Below are 21,526 nucleotides of genomic sequence, written 5' to 3' on the forward strand. Positions count from 1 at the left end.
CATCAGCCTGAGACCAGAAGAACTAGATGGTGCCTCACAGGGAACACAAAAGAGAGTCCTGGATGGAGCAAGAGAAAGGTGGAGTGAAAAACTCAAATTCTAATAAGAAGATCAGACTTAATGGTCTGACTGAGACTGGAGGAACCTCAGAAATCATGGCCCCTGTATTCTCTGTCAGCCCAGAACTAAAACAATTTCCAAGGCCAGCTCTTCAGACAGGGATTGGACTAGACTGTGGGACATAGAGTGATACTCGTGAGGAGTGTGCTTCTTTGCTCAAGTAGACACATGAGACTAAATGAGCAACTTCTGTCAGGAGGTGAGATGAGAAGGCAGAGAGGGTCAGGAGCTGGCTGAATGGACTTGGGAAATCAGGTGTGGAAAGGAGGTGTGTTCTATCACAGTATAGGGAGAGCAGTTAGGGTCACATAACAATGTATGTATAAATTTTTGTGTAAGAGACTAACTTGAAATGTAAACTTTCACTTAAACTACAACAATAAAAAAAATTGAATTGGCAAAAAAAAAATAAAATAAAGAAGACACTCTTGTTTAAAAAAAAAGTTTATTTGAATTAAAAGATTCTTTTTTCCTTTTTTTGTATAAAAATGTGTCTAATTTAGCTGATTGGCTTGGCAATGAAGATTGGCTTTGCCAATTAGTTTACATGGTAGTCATTATCCATTATTTGAAAGAGCTAAATCTGTAGCCCCAATGTTTTGACAAAACTATATTTAAAGTCTATTATATAATAAAAGCATTTTGTTAAAAAAATATTTCATTAGAAAAGGTGCACTAAAACTAACAGTTTGCTTTTCCTAACTCTTCTGACTGTACTGGGATATAGGGCTGCTTTAAGTGAAAGAGTAACAAGAATATCTAATAGTCATGAAATAAGTCTTGGTAAAACTTGTTTTGGGTATATTTCCCAGAAAAAGAAAAGTGAATAACGCTAATGATCTGGCAATGAATTATTTTTCCAGTTAAGATGGTTTCCAATTCTTTGCTTTCCACAAAATTTAGAGGACCTTGTTGTCAGCTGACAGATCATTAAAAATAATTTTTGATGACTAGTTATTATGTAATTTTTGGCATATAGGTCAGAAGGAATTCAATAATTGAGTGTTACTGTACAGTAAAATGCCTTCCATTCCCGTCTATGTGTTTATGTGAGCAATGTTTCTCAGCGCTTACGTCTATGAATATAGAAAGTAGGAACTGATTCAATTCATCCACACATACGTGAACTAATTGAGAAAAAAAAGTCTTATTAGGAGACATATTCTCAAAGTTTATGATTAATAATTACTTACAAATATATTTAAGCTGCTCTGATCAATTATGAACTACTGATTGTAATGATAATTCAATACAGAAGAAAATTTTGGTATAAAAACAATTTTTAATTTATATGCATATTTTTGTTGCAGGTAGATATGATAGAATTAGCAACAAGACTTTCATGCATAAAAATATATTACTTTAGGAGGAAATTCTCTGGGGGAAATGAAAAAGAAGTATGAGTTCAAAGAGAAAAAGAAAAAAAAATCTGTTAGAGAGTTAAAAAATTTTAATATATTTTTAAAGTGGATGACAAGGGGTACAAAAGCACTACCATATTTATTATTTATTGGATACATTTAAAAGAGTGGGGCAACAATTTTGTTTAAAAACCTTGATGTTTACAAAAGACCATAGTCTCCTTAACTACCTAAGCTTATGATGAAAAATTTTAGGTGTCAGGTTAAAGATGTGAGAGGAGGTACATGTTTTCCAAAATTCTTTAAGGAAGTACAAGGACCAAAAAAAGTACAAAGATTTTAGACATTTCCACTTATCTGTTAAACATCCCAAACAGCACAAATCTAAAATCAGGCTCATTACTTACCCTCCCCTCCCCCCCACCTAACCCAGTCCCTTCCTGCATCTTTCGTTATGGTCAATGGTACTAGTCACTTATGCCACAAACTCGCGTCAGCTTCAACTATGCCCACCTTTCTCCTCTTAACCAGTTGCAAGTCCTGGTGATTCAACTCTGCTCTCTCTCGACTCTGTCCTTCCCCTTCTATGTTGCCACCACCATCATCTCTCTCATACATGATTGCAATAGGCTCCTAAGAAGCTGCTCTGTGCCTCCAATCTCATTCCTCCACTTCATCTTCTATCCACTGCCAGGATATCATTCTACCATACAGTTCCGATCAAGTAACTTCCCAGGTCAAAATGTCTACAGACAAAAGTGCAAAGACTTTACCATCATGGCATGCAAGACACTCCATGATCTGGCCTCAAGCCATCTTTTGAGGGTTATCCTTTCTCTACATTTCTCCATTTACCAATGGATACTTTCATGCCAGAATCTTCAGCCCTGAATTTCCACTTTTCACCTCTTAAAATGCCACTCATCTACCACTTCACATCCCCTAAGATGGTTATAATCCAAAAGACAGACAATAACAAGTGTAAGCAAAGATGTGGAGAAACTGGAACCCTTATACACCACTCGTGGGAATGTAAAATGGTGTAGCTGCTTTGGAAAACACTCTGAAAATTCTTTAAAAGGTTAAACACAGAGTTAACCTTATGACTCAGCAATTCCACTCCAGGTATATACCACTCCAGGGTATATACTCATTCAACACCAGAGAAATGAAAACATGTCCATGCAAAAACTTGTATACAAATGCTCAACGAGGTATTATTCCTAATAGCCCCAAAATGTAAACAACTTAAAGGTTCATTGGCTGATGAATGGATAAATAAAATACAGAGTATCCATATGGTGGAATATTATTTGGTAATAAAAAAAATGAAGTACTGATACATGCTACAACATGAATGGAACTTGAAAACATTATGCTAAGTGAAAGAACCCAGACACAAAAAGATCACATACTGCATAATTCCATTTTATATGAAATGTCCAAAATAAGCAAATCTAAAGAAATAGAAAACATATTAGTTGTTTAGGTCTAGGGGGAATGGGAATTAACTGTTAATGAGTATAGGGTTTCTTTTAGAGTAGACAGAAATGTTCTAAAATTAGATAGTAGTGCAGGTCAATCCTGTGAATATGCTAAAAAACACATTAAATGGTATACTTTAAATGGATAAATTTTACAGAATGTGAATTATATCTCAATAAAGCTGTTCAAAATTTTAAAAGGGCACCCATCCTACAAGGCTTGCTTTCTTTATAAAACTCTTTCTGACCCCTCTTCATTAGTTGTTACTTCTGGTTACAGTTCATCTTGCCTTCTTGAGTTCTTACAGTTGCAATTAACATCTCTAATCATCACTTACTTCATTCTGCAATTTGGTGTAGTATTTAAATGGGTCCTGAAGCCAGACTGCTGGGTTTAAGTTCTGCTCCAACACTTACTAGGTGTATGACCCTGCGCAAATTATTTAAAACCTCTGTGCCTCAGTTTGCTCATCTTTAAAACGGGGAAAATAGGAGTACATGCCTCATAAGACTTTTGTGTGGAGAAATGAGTTAACGTACAATACCAAGAGCAGCGCCTGACATATAGGATGGACTAGATATGGAAGTGCTAGCTATTATTATTGCTGCATTATAGTTAACTGTTTATTTGTTTGTCTCTTTGCTATCCCCTAGTTCATATTTTAAAGTTCTTAAGAGTAATGTATACGGCCTTGTCTCATTATTCTGTATCTTCCCAATAGGGAGAATATCATTACAGATAGGCAGTAAGAGAGGAAAGTGGGAGTCCACAGCTCCAAACTGAGGGACACGTGACTTCACCAGAGCCCTGAAACAGCAACAGTTGGGCAAATTAAAAAAAAAGAAAAAAGAAAAAAAAAAAAGGTCTATCGGCAGAAAAGAAGAGCAGGAAATAACGTATCAGTACCAGTGTTCGCTAAAATCTTCTACTTCCACTAGGGGATTTACTCCCAAATATAAAAGTACCAAATGTATTAAGGAGTCGAATGACTTGCCCAAATTTGCACACTGGACTCACATCTACCAATGAGGCTCAAGGCACCGTGTACTAGACTCAGGAAAATACAATCTATTGCTTTTCCAGGCTGATCACCTCCCCACATTACTACGAAAAGAGATTAAAGGTGTCTGCCTCTGGATAAACATGTGCAATGTTTGCTCAAACATAAATCATACATTTGGTATTCACAGAAAGTTACTCAAAAGGTGAATGGAATTTATATCATTTCTGTTAACTCTGGGCGTTTGCCAATTAGTATAGTTGATCTAAAATAACAGATTGCATCCAGCCTAAGCCGATGGGAAAAAGCTTATTTTATACAAACACCCCTCTCAAAGTGAGATTAAACTAAAATAATCCATTCCAAATTTTGTGATTACACACACATTATTCTAAGGACTATAAGATTCTTGCATTCAAGTATGATCATTAGTGCTGTATAAAAGAACTACTAGCAACAAAGATTGTAGGGCTGGAACCAAACAACGTAAAGGCTGGAAGAAGCCCAAAGTGCTTGAATTCCCTGTTTTAGATCAGATAATTTAGAAACTGCCAGTTAAATATGCAAAGGTCTTTGTAGCTAGCTTAATCTCATGACCCCCTTCAGATCCATAGGGAACTTGCAGTTATTCTCATGACCCTCTTAGAGTCTACGGTTGTTGTTTTTATTGCTTACAATATTTGTAGATACAGCTTATTGTCTTTATTCCCAAATGAAAAAACTGTGTGCTTTAAAAATTCACTCCAGTATCCTTTACAGTCATTATTTCTTTACACACACCTTGGATTAATGTTTATACCTCAAACTGAAAGCACCCATTAATAAATTAGAATGAAAAAAATATTTTAACCTTGGTACACAGTAGATGTTCAATAAATATTTGCTGAATGAATGAACCTACCAGAGAATGCACCTGTCTCTACAAACTCAGGTATAAAAACCAAAACCCAAACCTGTTGCCGTTGAGTCAATTCCGACTCACACTGACCCTACAGGATAGAGCAGAACTGCCCCATAGGGTTTCCAAGGAGCGGCTGGTGGATTTGAACTGCTGATTTTTGGTTAGCAGCCTGTGCTCTTTACTACTGCACCACCAGGGCTCCTAAACTGAGGTACAGGCACAAAATAATCCAGTACAACCTACGTATAGGAATCCCTGGGTGGTGCAAATGGTTATGCACTTGACTACTAGCCAAAAGGCTGGCAGTTTGAACTCATATCAAGGTGCCTCAGAAGACAGGTCTGGTGAACTGCTTCCAAAAGGTCACAAGCCTTGAAAACCTTATGGAGCAGTTCTACTCTGCATACATGAGGTCACCGTGAATCGACTTGATAGCATCTAACAACTACCTACATATACGGGGTATTTTTTATAGAAGTTCTTGTTATTGAGTAATTACAGATTTGGTGGCAACAAGAAGCATTTTGCTGTTGAGATGAAAACAAAGTAAAACAGCTGTTACACATAGTTTCGGGGCTGTTTTCAACATCCTGGTTATAACTAGAACTTTATGGGAAAATGAGAACCCAAAGTCATTTGTTCGTTTCATGAAGTATACTCTGGGATGTGTGGAAAGCAAAATGAGATAAATAAAACCTAATTTATCACTGGGACTATACCAGGGTCAAAAAATATAGCATGTAATTTATTCCTACTTCCAAGACAGATGCTGAGATAGTGCTTTAATTTTAGTAGGTGAAGAAAAGTCCCAGAGCCCTGGTTCCTAAAATTTGCTGCACATTAGAATCACCTAAAAAAAAAAAAATTGCTGCCGAGTCAATTCTGACTCATAGCGAGACCCTATAGGACAGAGGAGAACTGCACAGTAGGGTTTCTAAGGCTGTAAATAATTACCGAGGCAGACTGCCACATCTTTCTCCCACGGAGCGGCTGGTGGGTTCAAACCGCCAACTTTTTGCTTAGAGGTGACTGCTTCATCACTGTGCCACCAGGGCTCCTGGAATCACCTAGGGATCTTTTTTAAAAAAATACTGGCTCCCAGCCCCAAACAGTCTATTTTAATTGGCATGGGATACAACTCGGCATGGGGAGTTTTACAGCTTCATAGGTAATTTTAATGTGCAGCGAAGTCTGGGAACCACTGCCCTAGGGTTTTTAAATTCATGACTTGCAAACACTTACACCTGAGGTTTGAGAATCTTCAGCTGAGTGAGGATGTCCTTCTGTACCCTGGGATTAGCTGTGGCAGTAAGAGCCATCACCGGGACCAAGGGAAACTTCTGGCGAAGCATATTCATTCTCTTGTAATCTGGACGAAAATCATGTCCCCACTAGTTGGAAAAAAAAACAGAGGACTACTTTCAGACTACTTGGATCTTCCTTACGTGAAGAGCAAAAACTAGTCAATATCCTTAGTCCACTATGTTTTTCTTTGATTACTCAGTTTTGCCCTGCTCCAATTCAATCTCCAGAACACACCTGGGAAAATTATTTTAATATAATAGGAATTTGATTATTTTAATATCTTATTTAAAATAGTCCAATGACTGTTTATAACCTACAAGATAAATACGATATTTTATCTTTTCCTAAGGCCCCCGAGTGGCACAAATGGTTAACTGCTTGATTGCTAGCCGAAAGGATGGTGGTTCAAACCCACCCAGAGGCACCAAGAAAGAAGGTCTTGCGATCTGCTTCCAAAAATTCACATCCTTGCAAACCCTATGAAGCAGTTCTACTGTGCACACATGGGATTGCCATGAGTTGGAATCAACTCGACAGCAACTAACAACAACAACAAGGAAAATCTAATGATGTTACTCCTTCATTAAAAGCCTGCAATGAATCCACACTACCTGCTTGATAAAATCTAAACTCTTTAATCCAGCATAACAGGCCTTTTTGGATCTGGCTCCTGTTTATCCTTCAGTTCATCTTCTACTAACTCTTGTAAGTAGCTTGAGGACAGGAAGTTTTCTACCTTGTTCAGGATTATATCTCCAGAATCTCAAACAATGCCTGGTCCAAACAGGCCCTCCTATATGTTTGTGAATTAATTAATTACAGGATGAATAAACGGAAAACACACACACACAAAAGCCCTAAAAAATTTCAACAAAATGTACACAATCATCAATAATGGCTACCAACAAAACAGAACCACCTTATTCTGTGAAACTGCAGAACAGTTCACTCACTGTGGGTTTCTTGTTAATTTTGAAAATGATACTGTTACTAGTACATATTTCTTGATATTTCAAGACATAAAAACAGTATTTACCTGACTGACACAATGTGCTTCATCAATAACAAAACGTGCCAAGAGCTTCCTCTGATACAGATTCTCCAGAGTAGAAATCAGCCTGTTGCTTGCACAGACCTAGCCCAGAAATGTATTAGTACAGATATTAGACAGTTTGAAAGCCATAGACGCCATATCATCCTAACGCTTTTGTCGTCCTTAAGTTCCATCACAACTTAAGATGTATTACAACCTCCATGTCAATTGGTTCTTATTTCAATCTACGAAGCGAATAGCAGAATTAATAGAAAACAGCAAATCTGACATTTTAGAACATTCACCCACATGCAGTAAACAGTTTACGTATTGGGTCAGAGGTTCCTAAAATTTTTTACAGCCTCAAAACATCTGAGGATCAGCAGGTTTCCATTAGTAACAGAGTTACGGATGTGTTATGTTTGAAAAACATGTGTATCTGTATATGTAAATGTATATTTCCTAGCTCTGTCCACTGACAGAGCCTAGAAGCAATGACTTCCTAGTAGCAATGAGCACACCTAACACACACATCTTGACAGGGACATGTCAAAAGGACACAGAAGCCAACTTGATGGCTCTCCTACTGGCCAAATCTAAATATCAAAATACCAGTGATAACTGATTATAACCCACTGAATTAAATTAAAAAATCCTCAGTATGATTTCATACTGATATAAATAAATATGTGGGGGAAAACAGAAAGTTCTTCCTTACAGTAGAATGACAGCTAAATCAGCATCTATTATAGTAATAAGTTATTCAGGGAAGACTCATCAATGGATGCTAAAACTCATGGGTAAAAGTTTGATGAGTAATAAGTTAGTTATATAGTCTCAAAGTATTCTCCAGTAGAATACCTATGAATTAAATAAAATAACTGCAGTAGAGAAATCTGGCAGACACCACCTTAACCAAGTGATCAAAGTTAACTAGCATCATGAGTACTAACATGAACTGACATCAAGTGCCTCCTGATCGGATATACTGAGAACATTTCACTTCTGTGATATCCCTGCCAAAAATGAACACCATGAATCTAATCATGAGAAAACATAAGATAAACTCAAATTAAGAAACAGTCCTCAAAATAACTGGCCTGCACACTTGAAAAATGTGAAGATCATGAAAGACAGAGAGATGGAGAAAACTTTTGGATTACAGTAGATTTAAAGAGACATGATAACTAAATTCAGTCCATGATCTGGGATTTTCTTTTACTATAAAACACATTATTGAGACAACTAACAAAATTTAAATAAGGTCTATAGACTAGGTAATAGTATTATATCAATGTACATTTTCAGATTTTGATAAGTGTACTGTGGCTGGAGCCCTGGTGGCGCAGTGGTTAAGAGCTACAGCTGCTAACCAAAAGGTCGGCAGTTCAAATCCACCAGCTGCTCCTTGGAAACCCTATGGGGCAGTTCTACTCTGTCCTCTAAGGTTGCTATGAGTTGGAATTGACTTGATGGCAAAGGGTACTGTGGCTATGTAAGACAATTCCTTGTTTTAAGGAAATGCACAGACACATATTTAGGGGTAAAGGAATATCATGTCTGCAGCTTACTCTCAAATGTTTCAGGAAAAAGATACATATAAAGAGAAAGATAAAGCAATTGTAGTAAAATGCTACCATTTGGAGCTTCTGAGAGAAAGGTACACATGGATTCTTTGTACTCCACTGTGCATCACAAATTATGTCAAAATAAAAAAATTAAAAATTTATGTATCTTTGGTGGGCTTCAATATCATATTATAAAATAATGATATAAATACAAACCTTCTCTGGAGTAACATATAGAAGTTTTATAATTGGGTCTTTTTTTGATAATTGGAGGTAAATACTTGTAGCTTCTGAGTCAGTCTTATCACCTGTCAGATATGTAGCGGGAATCTAAGTATAAAAGTAGTAAACAATTGAAAAATTTTAATACATCTTACAAATTAATCCTTATTAAGCATAACTCAAAATATTCTTCCCATTGTTCACTTCTTTTTCTATTTTTCATACAAATTACATCTTTGAAATATTAATCTATTTTAAATTCAATGCTCTTTTGGTCTTCCTAGTTATTTCATATTTGTAAGTAAGCTAAATATGAATTCAACATCCAAGAGATTCCAGTCTTAATGTATGGCTACATTTTTAAAAAATGTAAACGTACTTTCAGGTTTTAAAGTATAATCACCATGAAGGGGCTGCAATATCATGAATGGCTGAAGAATGACTACCCTCACTGTGCTAAGACATTCTTCTAGAAAAGTCAAACCAGTGGTCTTGCTGAGGGGTGGTGGCTCATGACCTTGTTTGATCACAAGATGCAGGATTTAGCAGAGTGCACTCATATACTACCTTAAACTCAGCCATGAGGAAAAAAATACACTTGTGTGCATGCTCACGTGTATACATTTTAAGATATAAGAGAATGAGAACTATGCTAATCTATCCACAATAAAAAGAGAAATACTTTCATATTAGTAAAAAAAAAATTACATCAGCAAAATACAGGTAAAAATTTCCTACTAAAAAACATTCTATTAGCATAAAATCAAATTGAACAGCAGAAGGTTATCTATGCTTCATTCTTACAATTCCTGAACTATTTAATAAAAAGGTTATCTGGCATATTAACGTATAATTGTTTTTATAGCATGTTTCATTTGCATTTTCATTGTAACTGCTAGTGTTTTATTTTAACTTACATCTAAGGAAGTCAGCTTTTGGACTTGATCCACTATTAGTGATCTCAAGGGAGAGATGACAATAGTGACCCCAGGAGAAATACAGGCAGGGAGCTGGTAACACAGACTTTTACCACCTCCTAAGAGTAACAGTGAAAAAACAGATCTGTCAGGTTCTATGCTAAGAGCATGAAGGCAAAATTACAAAGTAGATCACATATAATGATTAAAATAACTACCAGAACACTAAGTGATATTCCCCATGGTGCCAACAATTTGCCATACTTGAATGAGCCAAAATATTTTGGCAATTTAAATAACATGTCATAATTACCTTGTAGGACATCTTATATAGGCACATACCACTGCAAAAGCAAAATTTCAAGACAGGTAACTTAAATGCAATAGAATTACTTAAAAAGTCTACTAGGGAAATCTAAATGCAGTAAACTTTCTATTTCTGGCAGTAACAAGGGGTGCTCAAATTAACATAATACTAGGATGAAAATTTCTTTCTATATAATAATTTTTAAAGAAGTAGAACATAATAAAATATACAGCACTAAACCATACTGAACATGGTTTAATATTTCTTTGATGATCCCGAAGGTACTTTTAGGATCTTGGTGTTTTTTTTAAATCATTAGTATGAAGCTCTGAACAGTGAATATCAGAGCATTTACTCCTACTACTCTACTCTGTTCAGTAAGGTAATAATTCCAATCTTCCTTTGAAATAAAAGGGTTGAACTACATTTGTGCATATTAAACAGAAGATAAAGAAATTTCAAGAGACCAAAAAAATTTTTCTCCACATAACTCTAGTTCAAAATGGCAATACATTTAGTGATAACTAAAGTGCTTATTCCCTGTTCTTCTACTTCATCCATACACTAATGGTAGAAGCTGGTGCCAGCAAGTTTCTGGGACTCTGATTTGCTTTTGTATATTACTATATAGCCCTGGAGGCGCAGTGGTTAAATGTTTGACTGTTAACCAAAAGGCTGGTAGTTCAAATCCACCAGCTGCTCTGTGGGAAAAAGATGTGGCAGTCTGCTTCCGTAAAGATTACAGCCTTGGAAACCCTACGGCGGGCAGTTTTACTTTGTTTTATAGGGTAACTATGAGTCGGAATCAACTCAATGGCAACAAGTTTGGGTTTTGGGTTTTATACATCACAGTCTTTCTTTTTCACGTGTACAGTAAGTAAATTTCACTTTAATATATATGTGTAAATGTCAAGGAAAAGAACAGGATGCTGAGAACAAAGAGATCCAAGTTCTAGTTTCTGCTCTGCCCTTAATTAGCTATATGAATTTAGATATGTCATTTTATCTTAATATACCTCAATTTTGTTGTTGTCATTAGATGCCATCAAATCAGTCCTGACTTATAGCGACCCTATGTACAACATCAGTAAAATGTCCTAGATCAGTGGTCTTCAAACTTTTTTTTTTTTTGTCTAAAAAAAATCTTATTTGGAATCTGTATACACACACAATGATAAATCAAGAGGTTGAAATAGGAATGGAAGGGTCTTCAAAAATGTCTCTTGAAACCCTAAAGGCCCATGGAAAGCCCTGGAAATCACAGGACTGGATCACTGCAGGGTCCTTTCCAGCTCTAGAGTTTTATAGGATCAAATTGGGGTTGAAATGGAAGACACAGAGTGACCAACAAGTTAATGAAATTTGAAAATGCTGATTACTAAGCCCACATTATCTAAATGTTAGAATCAGTTTGCAAAACTACAGAAGCACAGTTCCCACTATTTAACAGTGACGGCAATAGCTAACTTGCTAAAGGTTACAACAAGATGAGTGAAAGGCAGAGGGAGGACTTCCACTTAGAGACTGACACTCCAAATTCTCCATTCTTCCTATCACACAAGCCATCAGGTATTTATTAGACACGAATAGCTAAAGAAGTATAGCAACCTTGTTATGGAATACTTATTAGCTGCTTATTTAAAATTCTTACTGAGTGACTATATATCATTGAACAGCCGCTATAAGCTTTAGTAACACAATGAAAAGTCCCAGACTTCTTCAAAACTGGAGCCAACAAAGTACAACCTACATACTTTACAACGAATTCCCATGGAACTCCATGAAGTGCATACATAAGGAAACTGGGGTTTAGGGAGTTAAATTGCTTGCCCCAAGTCACACAGCTCACTAGTGGCAGGGCTGAGCTTTAAACTCGGCCATCACTCCAGCGCCGCTGCTTTTAACCACAATGCATCACTAGGCTGCTACCAAATAAACTGCTAGAAATGGTCCTGCTCTCTGACAGTGATTTTTTGTTAGCTTTCCAGATTTTGACTAGAAAAGGGAAAAATTCCTGAAGAGAAAGAAATTCTAGATCAATTCAACACAATAAGCTTTGAGTTGAAAATCTGAAAGGGATATAGCATTATCAGGTCAACAACCAGAAAAGAGGCTATGAGGTAATAAACTTTCTTACTACGGCACAGGAGGTTTAGAGGTCCCTAAGCGATAGAAACTCTGGGTAGGTATGCAGATATTCTTTTTATTTCTATTAAAGAGCTTTCATTAACATCTGCCAGTGGATTCCTGCCAATTCATGTCTAAAAATACATACCAGTGGGCATTAAGATGAAACAGTCTTCACCAAGCAGTGCAGCATTGATCGCTTCCAGCTGATTAGTTCTAAAATTATGCAGGCCAAATTTTTTATGAAAAATCTTCATCATTTCTTTTGTATGAGGAAAATTGAGACTTTGGAAATGCTTGTGTTTCAGATTTCTGGGTGTAAAATTTTGCTCAGCCTTGTCTAAGAAAATAATTAATGTTAAGAAAAGTCAGGGCATTAATGTAACAAGTCAGTTAATCATTGACATACATTGCCCTGCAATGTACTCCTTCTTTAACGCTTTACTGGGGTTTCCTCCCCAATCACTTTCTAGCAACTGCAAACTCAAAGCCACCAGAGACTTCCTGAGGGCCAAATTCAAGTCTTCCCTTGACTTCTATGCAGCACCTACTATTACCAGCTATTCCCTCCTTCCTCTTCTCCCTGGACCTTCAAGACAATCATGGGTTTTCTACTCACTTTAAATTCCCTTTCCTGACTCTGCTTCCTTCGTCTGCCTCTTAAATACGGTAGTCATTCAGATACTTAGGACTAGGGTCTTTACACATTCCTTTTTTGGATTTTTCCTAGTTCTGTGATTTAAATATCACCACTGTGCAAAGAATGCCTAGTCTCTCACTTAAGACCTGACTGGCATCTCTCCTAAGTTCAGTCCTGCCATGCATCTCTGACTGTCTGCAAGACATTTCTACCCTAATGATTTACCAACACTTTATGCTCATCAAGTCTTAAAATAGTCTTCCTCAACTTTTGTCCACATCTGACTGCCTCCTGACCCCCTATTTCTATTAATGGTGTCACAGTCTCCCAGTCACCCAGGTCTGAAACCTTAGAGACATCTTAGCTTCCTGATTCCTCTTTTTATAACGTCTCTCACATTTGCCCCTGCTCTGCACCCTTGCTGCCTCCACTCTGGTTCAGCACAGAGAACAAGAGGTACTCACACCAGTTTTGGCAGTTACTCTAACTCCAACAATCAACTGTCTCAAAGATAATCGCAAACATCAAGTATGACACATTCTAACATGATACAAAAATAATTCCATTAGTGGTTATTTTAAAGGTCAACAGCATAACTATAAGAACAACTTCCATGGTATTAAGTCATTAATGGCAAAAATAGGAAGGGCTGTACTTTAAAACCTTGCACATACAAACTTGTTTTCATTAAAAAAAAAATTTGTGATAACTTTATAGGGTTGATGTAAGGTTTTAAAATTAATTTTGGCTTTCTTCTGCTAATTTCAGTCCTCCAAAAAGTTCTCTCTCTTGCTAAACTGTGAGCTCCTAATGGGCAGAACTGTTTGTCATTCATCTTAATATCACCAGAACCTAGCATGGTACCTGGCACATTGTAGGCATTCAATAAATACCTTTGAATGAATGAAAGGATTCTAAGGTCTCATGAAAGAATAATTTGATTCATTTAAGAAATTTCTGACTTTATATTCTTCTTAGACTGCCTTGGAGCCCTGGTGGTGTAGTGGTTAAGAGCTACAGCTGCTAACCAAAAGGTCGGCAGTTCGAATCCACCAGCTGCTCCTTGGAAACACTACGGGCAGTTCAGCTTTGCTCTATAGGGTCACTGTGAGTTGGAATCAGCTTGACAGCAATAAGTTTTAGACTGCGTTATATTTTAAAATCTTAAGATATAGAACTTGCTTCTCTACTTTAAAAATTAATCAATTCTCACCAATGCAGAAGTCTAAAAATACACACAATTTTATTTTTAGCATATAAATTCATCTTTGCTTTTGCCCTTCCCCCAAAAAATCATCAAAAAATTGGCCCCCATGAGCTTTATTGTTTTAAGGACTAAAAAATGTTCATTTAAAGGCAAAGCACATTTGTAATGACTTTAAAGCTTTACTACAATAGGTTATAATTACACATTTTATAAAACTACAGCTGCTACAGAGACAAAAGAGCAACTTGCTTTTGAAATTGTGATTTGTAATTCATATTATCAGTAGAAATTTGCATAGAAACAATGTAGTTTTCAGGCAGTGATGGCTTGCTGTGGTTTTTCTCATGCAATTCCCATTTTGGACAGTTTTGTTTTCATGTAATACATAAGCATTCAATTTGGTTTAAACTTACCCGTGTAATTTTGAGTTGATTCTGAGAAGTTTTTATTTTGAGCAGCAGATGCCACTGGAAGACAGTTTGTCTTGGCTGAAGAAATTCTTTCGGCTACAGATTTAATTGGCCGCCCTTCCTTAATAGGTGGATAGGCAGCTGTGGCAGATTTGCTGGCTGTTAAATTCTGCATTATATTTTCCCAGTCATCATCATCATCAAAGTCATCTATGTCAAAATGATCAATATCATAGGAAGCCTGGATTTCTGAAACCTCTCTTCTTTCTAAGTCATTTGTTGAAGCAGCGTGTTTACTGGGATCTTTCACAGCAGTGCTTGTGAGAACATTGCCTGGGAAATAAGAGCTTCCATTTCTTTCTTCTCTCCCTGGTGTTTCAGCACAGCTGCTACTTACAAAGGACCTCTGTAAATGGGAACTGAATAGCGGTCTTTCAAAGCGATTCTTAGTGGTGGCTGAGAATCCTGTCTTTCCTGGGGTAGCAGTCGGTAAACATTCCCCAGTGGAAATGGAATTTGAAGGAAGGTGTGGGAAGTTTAACTCCTTAACAGAATTCTCTGTAGGACAGAAATCACCCTGTGAAAATGCCGCACCTTCCACAGAGTTATCAAGTAAATTAGGTCTACATCTCCACAGTGAGTCAAGAAAACCAGCATCACTTCTGTTAAAATCCACATCAGCAAGGAGTCTCCTTCTGAAGAGAGAAAACAGGACACCGTACTAAATATGAGTAGTCTATGATGGTAGGCCACACAAGTGTATCTTCAGTTTTCATTCCAAACAAACATCATGGCAAAATAGCTCCTCTTTTTTTTTTCAATCTTAAAATACTGAATACAAACGCTAAAAGGAAGAGTTTCAAAAAGTAAATGTTATGAGATCATCCTAAACAATTTCCTGGCCAGGAGGCCTGGAAATTTTGCTCTGTTCAATTTTGGCTTAGAGCAGTGGAAATGCAATCAGATAGATTCCAAAAGGAGAAAAATCAAGATACCTTATGTTCCGCTGCTGAAGCAGTTCATTCCCACAATCCAAAGCTTCCAGTTGATCATCAGGAATAGTATCAACTAATTTACAGATGTCCTCCATCACACGAATAAGCTGCTGTTGTAAACTTAACTGTTTAGCTATAAAGTAATTACGTTGTTATTTTTTTCCTTTGAAAACAAAAAAGACTAAGATTTGAAATATTTATACATGTAAAATTTGAACTAGTTTAAAAACAAGATCATAAACAAACATACACGTTACTGTTGGGTTGATTCCAACTCACAGCGACCCTATAGGACAGGGTAGAACTGCCCGATAGGTTTCCAAGGAGCGGCTGGTGGACTCAAGCTCATAAATGAGTTTTCATTTGAATTCCTGATACTTCTCTTAAAGTTAGAAGGCACAAAGGTATCAATTTACCAAGAATTTTTCCTAACTTCAGGCATAAATTTCACTGTGCCCACACAAGGTGTGTCATAAAAGGTTGGACAAGCAATACCCTCACCTGTTGCTTTGGTCTGCCTGACATCCACGCTTCCCTTTAATGGACACAGTACACACAGCACCCAGGTTTTCCTTTTGGAGATACACCCCTCTCCTGAGCCCTCACTGGGCATCTGATATAAGGCAGCCCAGTGAGAATTAGTGCCAGCATTTTTTAGAATAACTCAGAAAGACCATCTCCTTTTTCAGCAGGTTTGATGAAAGCTACTGGTGACCCTCTCTGCAACCCCACAGGAAAAGACAGCTCGGGAATAAGAGCAACACAAAGGAAAGCAGAAAACAGAGACAGAAAAGAAATGGGGAGAGATGCAGAGATGGGACAGAAGAGGGTAGAAAAGGCAGGGGTGAGAGAAATTCTTGACAACAATGTTTGGACATCTGAATCCAGCTAGTCCAATCCATATTTTTTGTTTATTTTTATTATTCCCAACAAAAGTTATGATTACTATTGGATTGTAACTCTTGAATCATGTCCATATGATTTTTACTAAAATAGGGATAAACTAAGTGCTAAGTCACGGGGAGATATACCAGTTACATTACAGACATATTTTCTCCACTGTTTGGAGAGACAGTGCTATAGGGTCAAACAGAGCAGAAATGTTGCCTCTCTTAGAAAGGCAGCGTGCCTCACTTGCACACCACTCCAGTGAAGGGGATTCTTACGAAGGCAATAGTTTAAGACCTCAGCAAGGAAGGCAAAATTGAGTACAGTGCAAGTCGCCCTTGAAAAATCCCTTAAGTCAGTCATAGAGTATGGTCTGTATCATTTTCTGTATAGTAATTCTTTTGCATACTAAAGCTTAGGTACCTCTAAGCTAAACCAAAGGCAAACTGGATGCAGCTACCCGGACATTCAAACCATTCTGGCTTTAACATAATTATCAAATTCCAGATGAAGAGATGAATGGGTGAAAAACTCCAAAGTGTTTCTAATGGTGACTGAGGTAAACAGGGGCATGAGGTGTGAGATGGTGAAAGTGGAACTGCTGAATTCCTATTTTACCTCTGTTTTCTCTGAGAGAGAACGGGCATCAGATTGGAAATAGGAATATAAACAATGGTCTGAAAGAACAGAAAGCCAAGACAGGCTCAGAGAGAGAGAGAGATACAAGGGCACCTAGCTATTGGAAAGGAGCTCAAATCTCCTTATCCAGACAGATTACACCACAGAATACAAAGAAAACACACAAACAAGATCTTGGAGCCACTGTTGCTGATACCTGAGGCATCTATCTAGTGAATAGGAGAATTGATGAAATAGTAAAGACAGGCAAACATTGTTCTAATTAAAAAAAATACAAACGTGATTGCCAAAAACTACAGACTGGTGATCTTGATGTCAATTCAAGTCAAAATTCTAGAACATGTTATAAAACGGCTGCTTTGTGAGCTCTGAGAAGGAGAGGAAACAATTATAGAGTTAGCAAGAGTTCATAAAAGCAAATCAGCCATCTTAATGTATATCCTTCTTTGAAAGGATAACTAGACTGGCAGATAACATTTATTGAAGGCCTACAGTGCACTAGGTACTGTACCTTGAATCCTGACAGCTACACTGCAAGGTAGATAGTATTCTCATTTTACAAAAGAAAAAACTGAGGTTCTGAGAAGCTACCCTAATTTGTCATAGTCATACAGCCAGGAGGAGAAGGAGTCAGGTCTTTCTAGCTCAGGTCTTCCTCACTCTGTAGCCGGTGCTCCACCCATTCCCCCTCAGGCCTCGAACTTTCCCTAGTCCTATGACCAAGTCTTTTGTATCCCCATGGACAAGGGAGAGAAACATGGCCTGGAAGGCAGATTTGCAACTGGCTGAACAAGAAGTGGCAATGAACTGACGTGTGTCAGTTGAGAGTGAGGCCTCTAATGACATTCTCTAGGACTCTGTCCTTGCCCCTGTCCTAGTCAACCACTTTAACAGTGAAACATAATGGTGTAGAGACACTATGTGCAGTGATTATATGTGAACTCAAGAGCCTCAAGATGGCTTGGCTTCAAATCCAAGCTCTGCTACTTTCTAATCCTATGACTTTGTGCAGTGATTTACCTCTTCTGTACCCCAGTTTCCTTATCTATAAGGATAACAGAAACTACCTTAAAAAGCTGTCATGAGGATTAAATTAGTTAATACTGTAAGGCACTTAAGATAGTGTCTAGGACATCAGATAGTTCAGAAATTTTAACAGGAAATTCAGAGACGAAAATAACAAACAAGCCAAAAGAAAAATATCGGAGGAAACAGAAACAACACAAAGAGAGCAGAAGAACACCACACACGTGTGCACATACACACACCTCATGACGAAAGCATAGCATTCATCAAACAAGAATAGGATGCATAACAGAAATATCCAGGGATGAAAAAAGAGCCCTTGTAAACTGATAAGATAAAATTGAAAAATTCCATAGAAGAGTTAAACATAAAATTGAAGTAATCTCCCAGAAGGAAATAAAGCAAGACGTGGAAAATAGAAAAGATAATTAACGGAGGTCTACCATCCAAATAATAGAAGTTCCAGGAAGAGTGAAGAGAGGAAAAAAAAGAGGAAAATGAAAAGAAATAGTACTAGAACATTTCCCACAACAAGAGGACACATATCTCCTGCCTGAAGGAGCCTCTAGGAAATAGAAATCAGGAATGGGAAAGGGGACTGCCGTTTCTGAGACTCTGGTAGACCTATCTGACTATTTATACTACATATTTAATAGAAATAAAAAATGAATTAAAAAAAAATCAAACAAACAAAAAAAGTATTAAACTTTAAAGGGATATCAAGACCCAGACAAGGGAGAACTACCAGGAGGACGAAAGGTCTAGAAATCATTATCTATAACCCCAAAAAACCCAAACCCATTGCTGCCGAGTTGATCCTGACTCATAGCGACCCTGTAGGACAGAATAGAACTGCCCCACGGGGTTTCCAAGGCTGTCAATGTTTACAGAAGCAGACTGCCACATCTTTCTCCCACGGAGTGGCTGGCGGGTTCGAACAGCTGACCTTTTGGTTAGCAGCCAAGCACTTTAACCACTGCACCACTAGGCCTCCTTCATTAGCTATAAAGAACAGATTTAATGTTTAGCCTGGAAAAAAATAAGACCTATAGGAGCTTAAGATTTACCTCACAAGGGTTAAAGTTACAGGGAGGTAAGTTCTGGCTCACTATGAGAAATAATTTTATAATAAGTAGCATTTTGAAAATAGGGAATGAACTACCTTGTGAGTCTATGAGTTTATGATCCCTGAAGTGTTCAAAGCAAATGCTGGCTAACTAATGAAGAGGGATCACTGTATGACAGGAGAACAAAAGAACTGTGAATTTGCCATTTTATGCAATACAGCCACGGGGCGAGAATACAATTTTACTTTGTTTTCAGAAGTAAGTAGTTGAAATATGTGCTACACCTAAAATACTTTTTGTACCGTCACAGTCTGTGCTGGTTGCTTGATTAGGCTGCTGAGCAGTCATTTTCTCAGGTTTTGATAAAAGGTCATTAGATGTGCTAAGAACATCCTTCTTTCTGTCGGAGGTGTCAAGGTCTTCTACCATACTACAAAAAAAAAAAAAAAAAAATGTAAAGCTGATCATAACATAGGCTGGGCCAAAATAATGTGTAATTTTCATCCCCCTAATATTTTCCCACAACTGGTCAGACAATATATAATAGAAAAGAGAGACATGTTTTTATATTTCCAAAACCTCTTCAGCTGGCCCTCAGTCTTCCATCTTCTGGTCCCAAAAACCCGTTGCCAATGAGTCAATTCCAACTCACAGAGACCCTACAGGAAAGAGTATAACTGCCCTATACAGTTTCCAAGGAGCATGGTAGATTCAAACTGCTGATCTTTTGGTTAGCAGCCGTAGCTCTTAACCACTACTACGCCAGGGTTTTGTCTCTAATTATGCCCTTTCAATAAGCCAGGCTCCAGTCAAACTGTATGGCTTATATTCTTCATATAAGCCCTGTAGTGTCTATTTTAGGGATTTTGCCTCTGCCTGTCATTACAATCTCTTCTTACCCAAATGACATCTGTTCCTCTAGGCCCAGCCCAAATGTTAACTTCTCTTATTTCTCCAGCAGGTGGTTATTAACATATCTCTTTGGGATTCCAAAGCACTTTATCTGGACTTTTCTTATTATGCCAGTATGCCAATGTGTATATATGTGTATCTGGGTATATGTATATATGTAACTAACTCATACATATTATTCACAAATATATTGCTGTTGTGTGCCATAGAGTCAATTCGTCTCACTGTGACCCTACAAGACAGAGTAGAACTGTCCCACAGGGCTTCCAAGGAGCGGCTGATGGATTCGAACTGCCGACCTTTTGGTTATCAGCCTGAGCTCTTAACCATTTCGACACCAGGGCCCCTCACAAATTAATATAGAGAAATATAGTCAGTCTGATTAGATATAAAAATACTTAAAAAGTAACAAAATAAATTAGTACTAATTAAGTGTTAAAGAGAGGGTACTGTGGAAATTCAAAGAAAAGTAACACTTTCTAGTGCTTAAGATAAGAAAAGCTTCACCAAGGGGTTAGGATTTGAGCAAACTTTGAATAATGGGTATGGGAAAAATGACAAACTATGAAGGAGAGATAAAGACGACAATTCTATTTGCTTGATATCCAGGAATCAACTCTAATCAAGCACAATTTTGTACTGGAATACTCTAACTAAATCAAAACAGTGATGAGTAATTGTTTTATATAATTTTAAAAATAACACATATAATTGAAGATATAGCCTTATATTAAAAGACATAGGCTTATAATTTCCAGATTGTTGGTTTGACCAATGAGGCTTACTGGAGTTCAGGGTTATTGAAAGGGCCTAACTGGAGAGACAGCTGAAAAAGTAGTAGTTTGAGGCCAGAAGATGGAGAACTATGAGGGCCAGCTAAGGAGGTTTGGGACACAGGAGTTACTAAAACAGTCTCTCTTTTCTATTATATATTGTCTGACCATTCCACCTCTGAAATTAACTTAGAGGTCAGCATTTAAAAAAAAAAAACGAAATAAAATTGAACAGAAAATTTAAGGGTGCATTGCACACAGTTAAAAATATCATTCATGAAATTTTTTTATCAGTTTGAAATATATACAAATACGTGTACTGGGCTGCAATGGGAAATATATTGAATCTACTTTGTAAATAATCATTTTCTAATTTCTGAAGGTCTAGGTTAATTATGGTACGACAACTCAATAAATCATGTAGCCATTAAAAGGAATAAAGATTATGTAGCAATGTGGAAACCACCCTAAAAAATAATGTTAGGAGAAAAGAAGCAGAATTTAAAATTACAGTTACATGTTGATTACAACAATGCAAAAAATCATACACAAATGAAGAGAAGGGTCAAAACTGAACATGAACAAAGAAAATGGTTTGTTGAAATTGTGGGACTGGGTATTTC

At 37.2% G+C, this 21,526-nt stretch overlaps 1 protein-coding gene across 2 annotated transcripts in view; it reads right to left on the reverse strand.

Moving 5' to 3' along the window:
• LOC101356280 (Bloom syndrome protein) overlaps positions 1 to 21,526 on the reverse strand; it is a 57,314-nt gene that overhangs the window by 32,457 nt on the left and 3,331 nt on the right. The window contains exons 3-10 of one of the 2 annotated variants that reach the window (XM_023725960.1): positions 19,521 to 19,648; positions 15,599 to 15,731; positions 14,607 to 15,298; positions 12,495 to 12,686; positions 9,913 to 10,031; positions 8,990 to 9,103; positions 7,209 to 7,307; positions 6,110 to 6,258 (exon numbers count right to left, since the gene is read on the reverse strand). In XM_023725960.1, coding sequence (XP_023581728.1) covers positions 6,110 to 6,258; positions 7,209 to 7,307; positions 8,990 to 9,103; positions 9,913 to 10,031; positions 12,495 to 12,686; positions 14,607 to 15,298; positions 15,599 to 15,731; positions 19,521 to 19,648 — 1,626 coding nt within the window. Of the gene's footprint in view, positions 1 to 6,109; positions 6,259 to 7,208; positions 7,308 to 8,989; positions 9,104 to 9,912; positions 10,032 to 10,225; positions 10,253 to 12,494; positions 12,687 to 14,606; positions 15,299 to 15,598; positions 15,732 to 19,520; positions 19,649 to 21,526 lie in introns of those variants that run through there. The other variant, XM_023725961.1, reaches the window with a different exon arrangement.

This window comes from Trichechus manatus, unplaced genomic scaffold (genome assembly GCF_000243295.1).
Source record: "Trichechus manatus latirostris isolate Lorelei unplaced genomic scaffold, TriManLat1.0 scaffold00009, whole genome shotgun sequence".
NCBI lineage: Eukaryota > Metazoa > Chordata > Mammalia > Sirenia > Trichechidae > Trichechus > Trichechus manatus.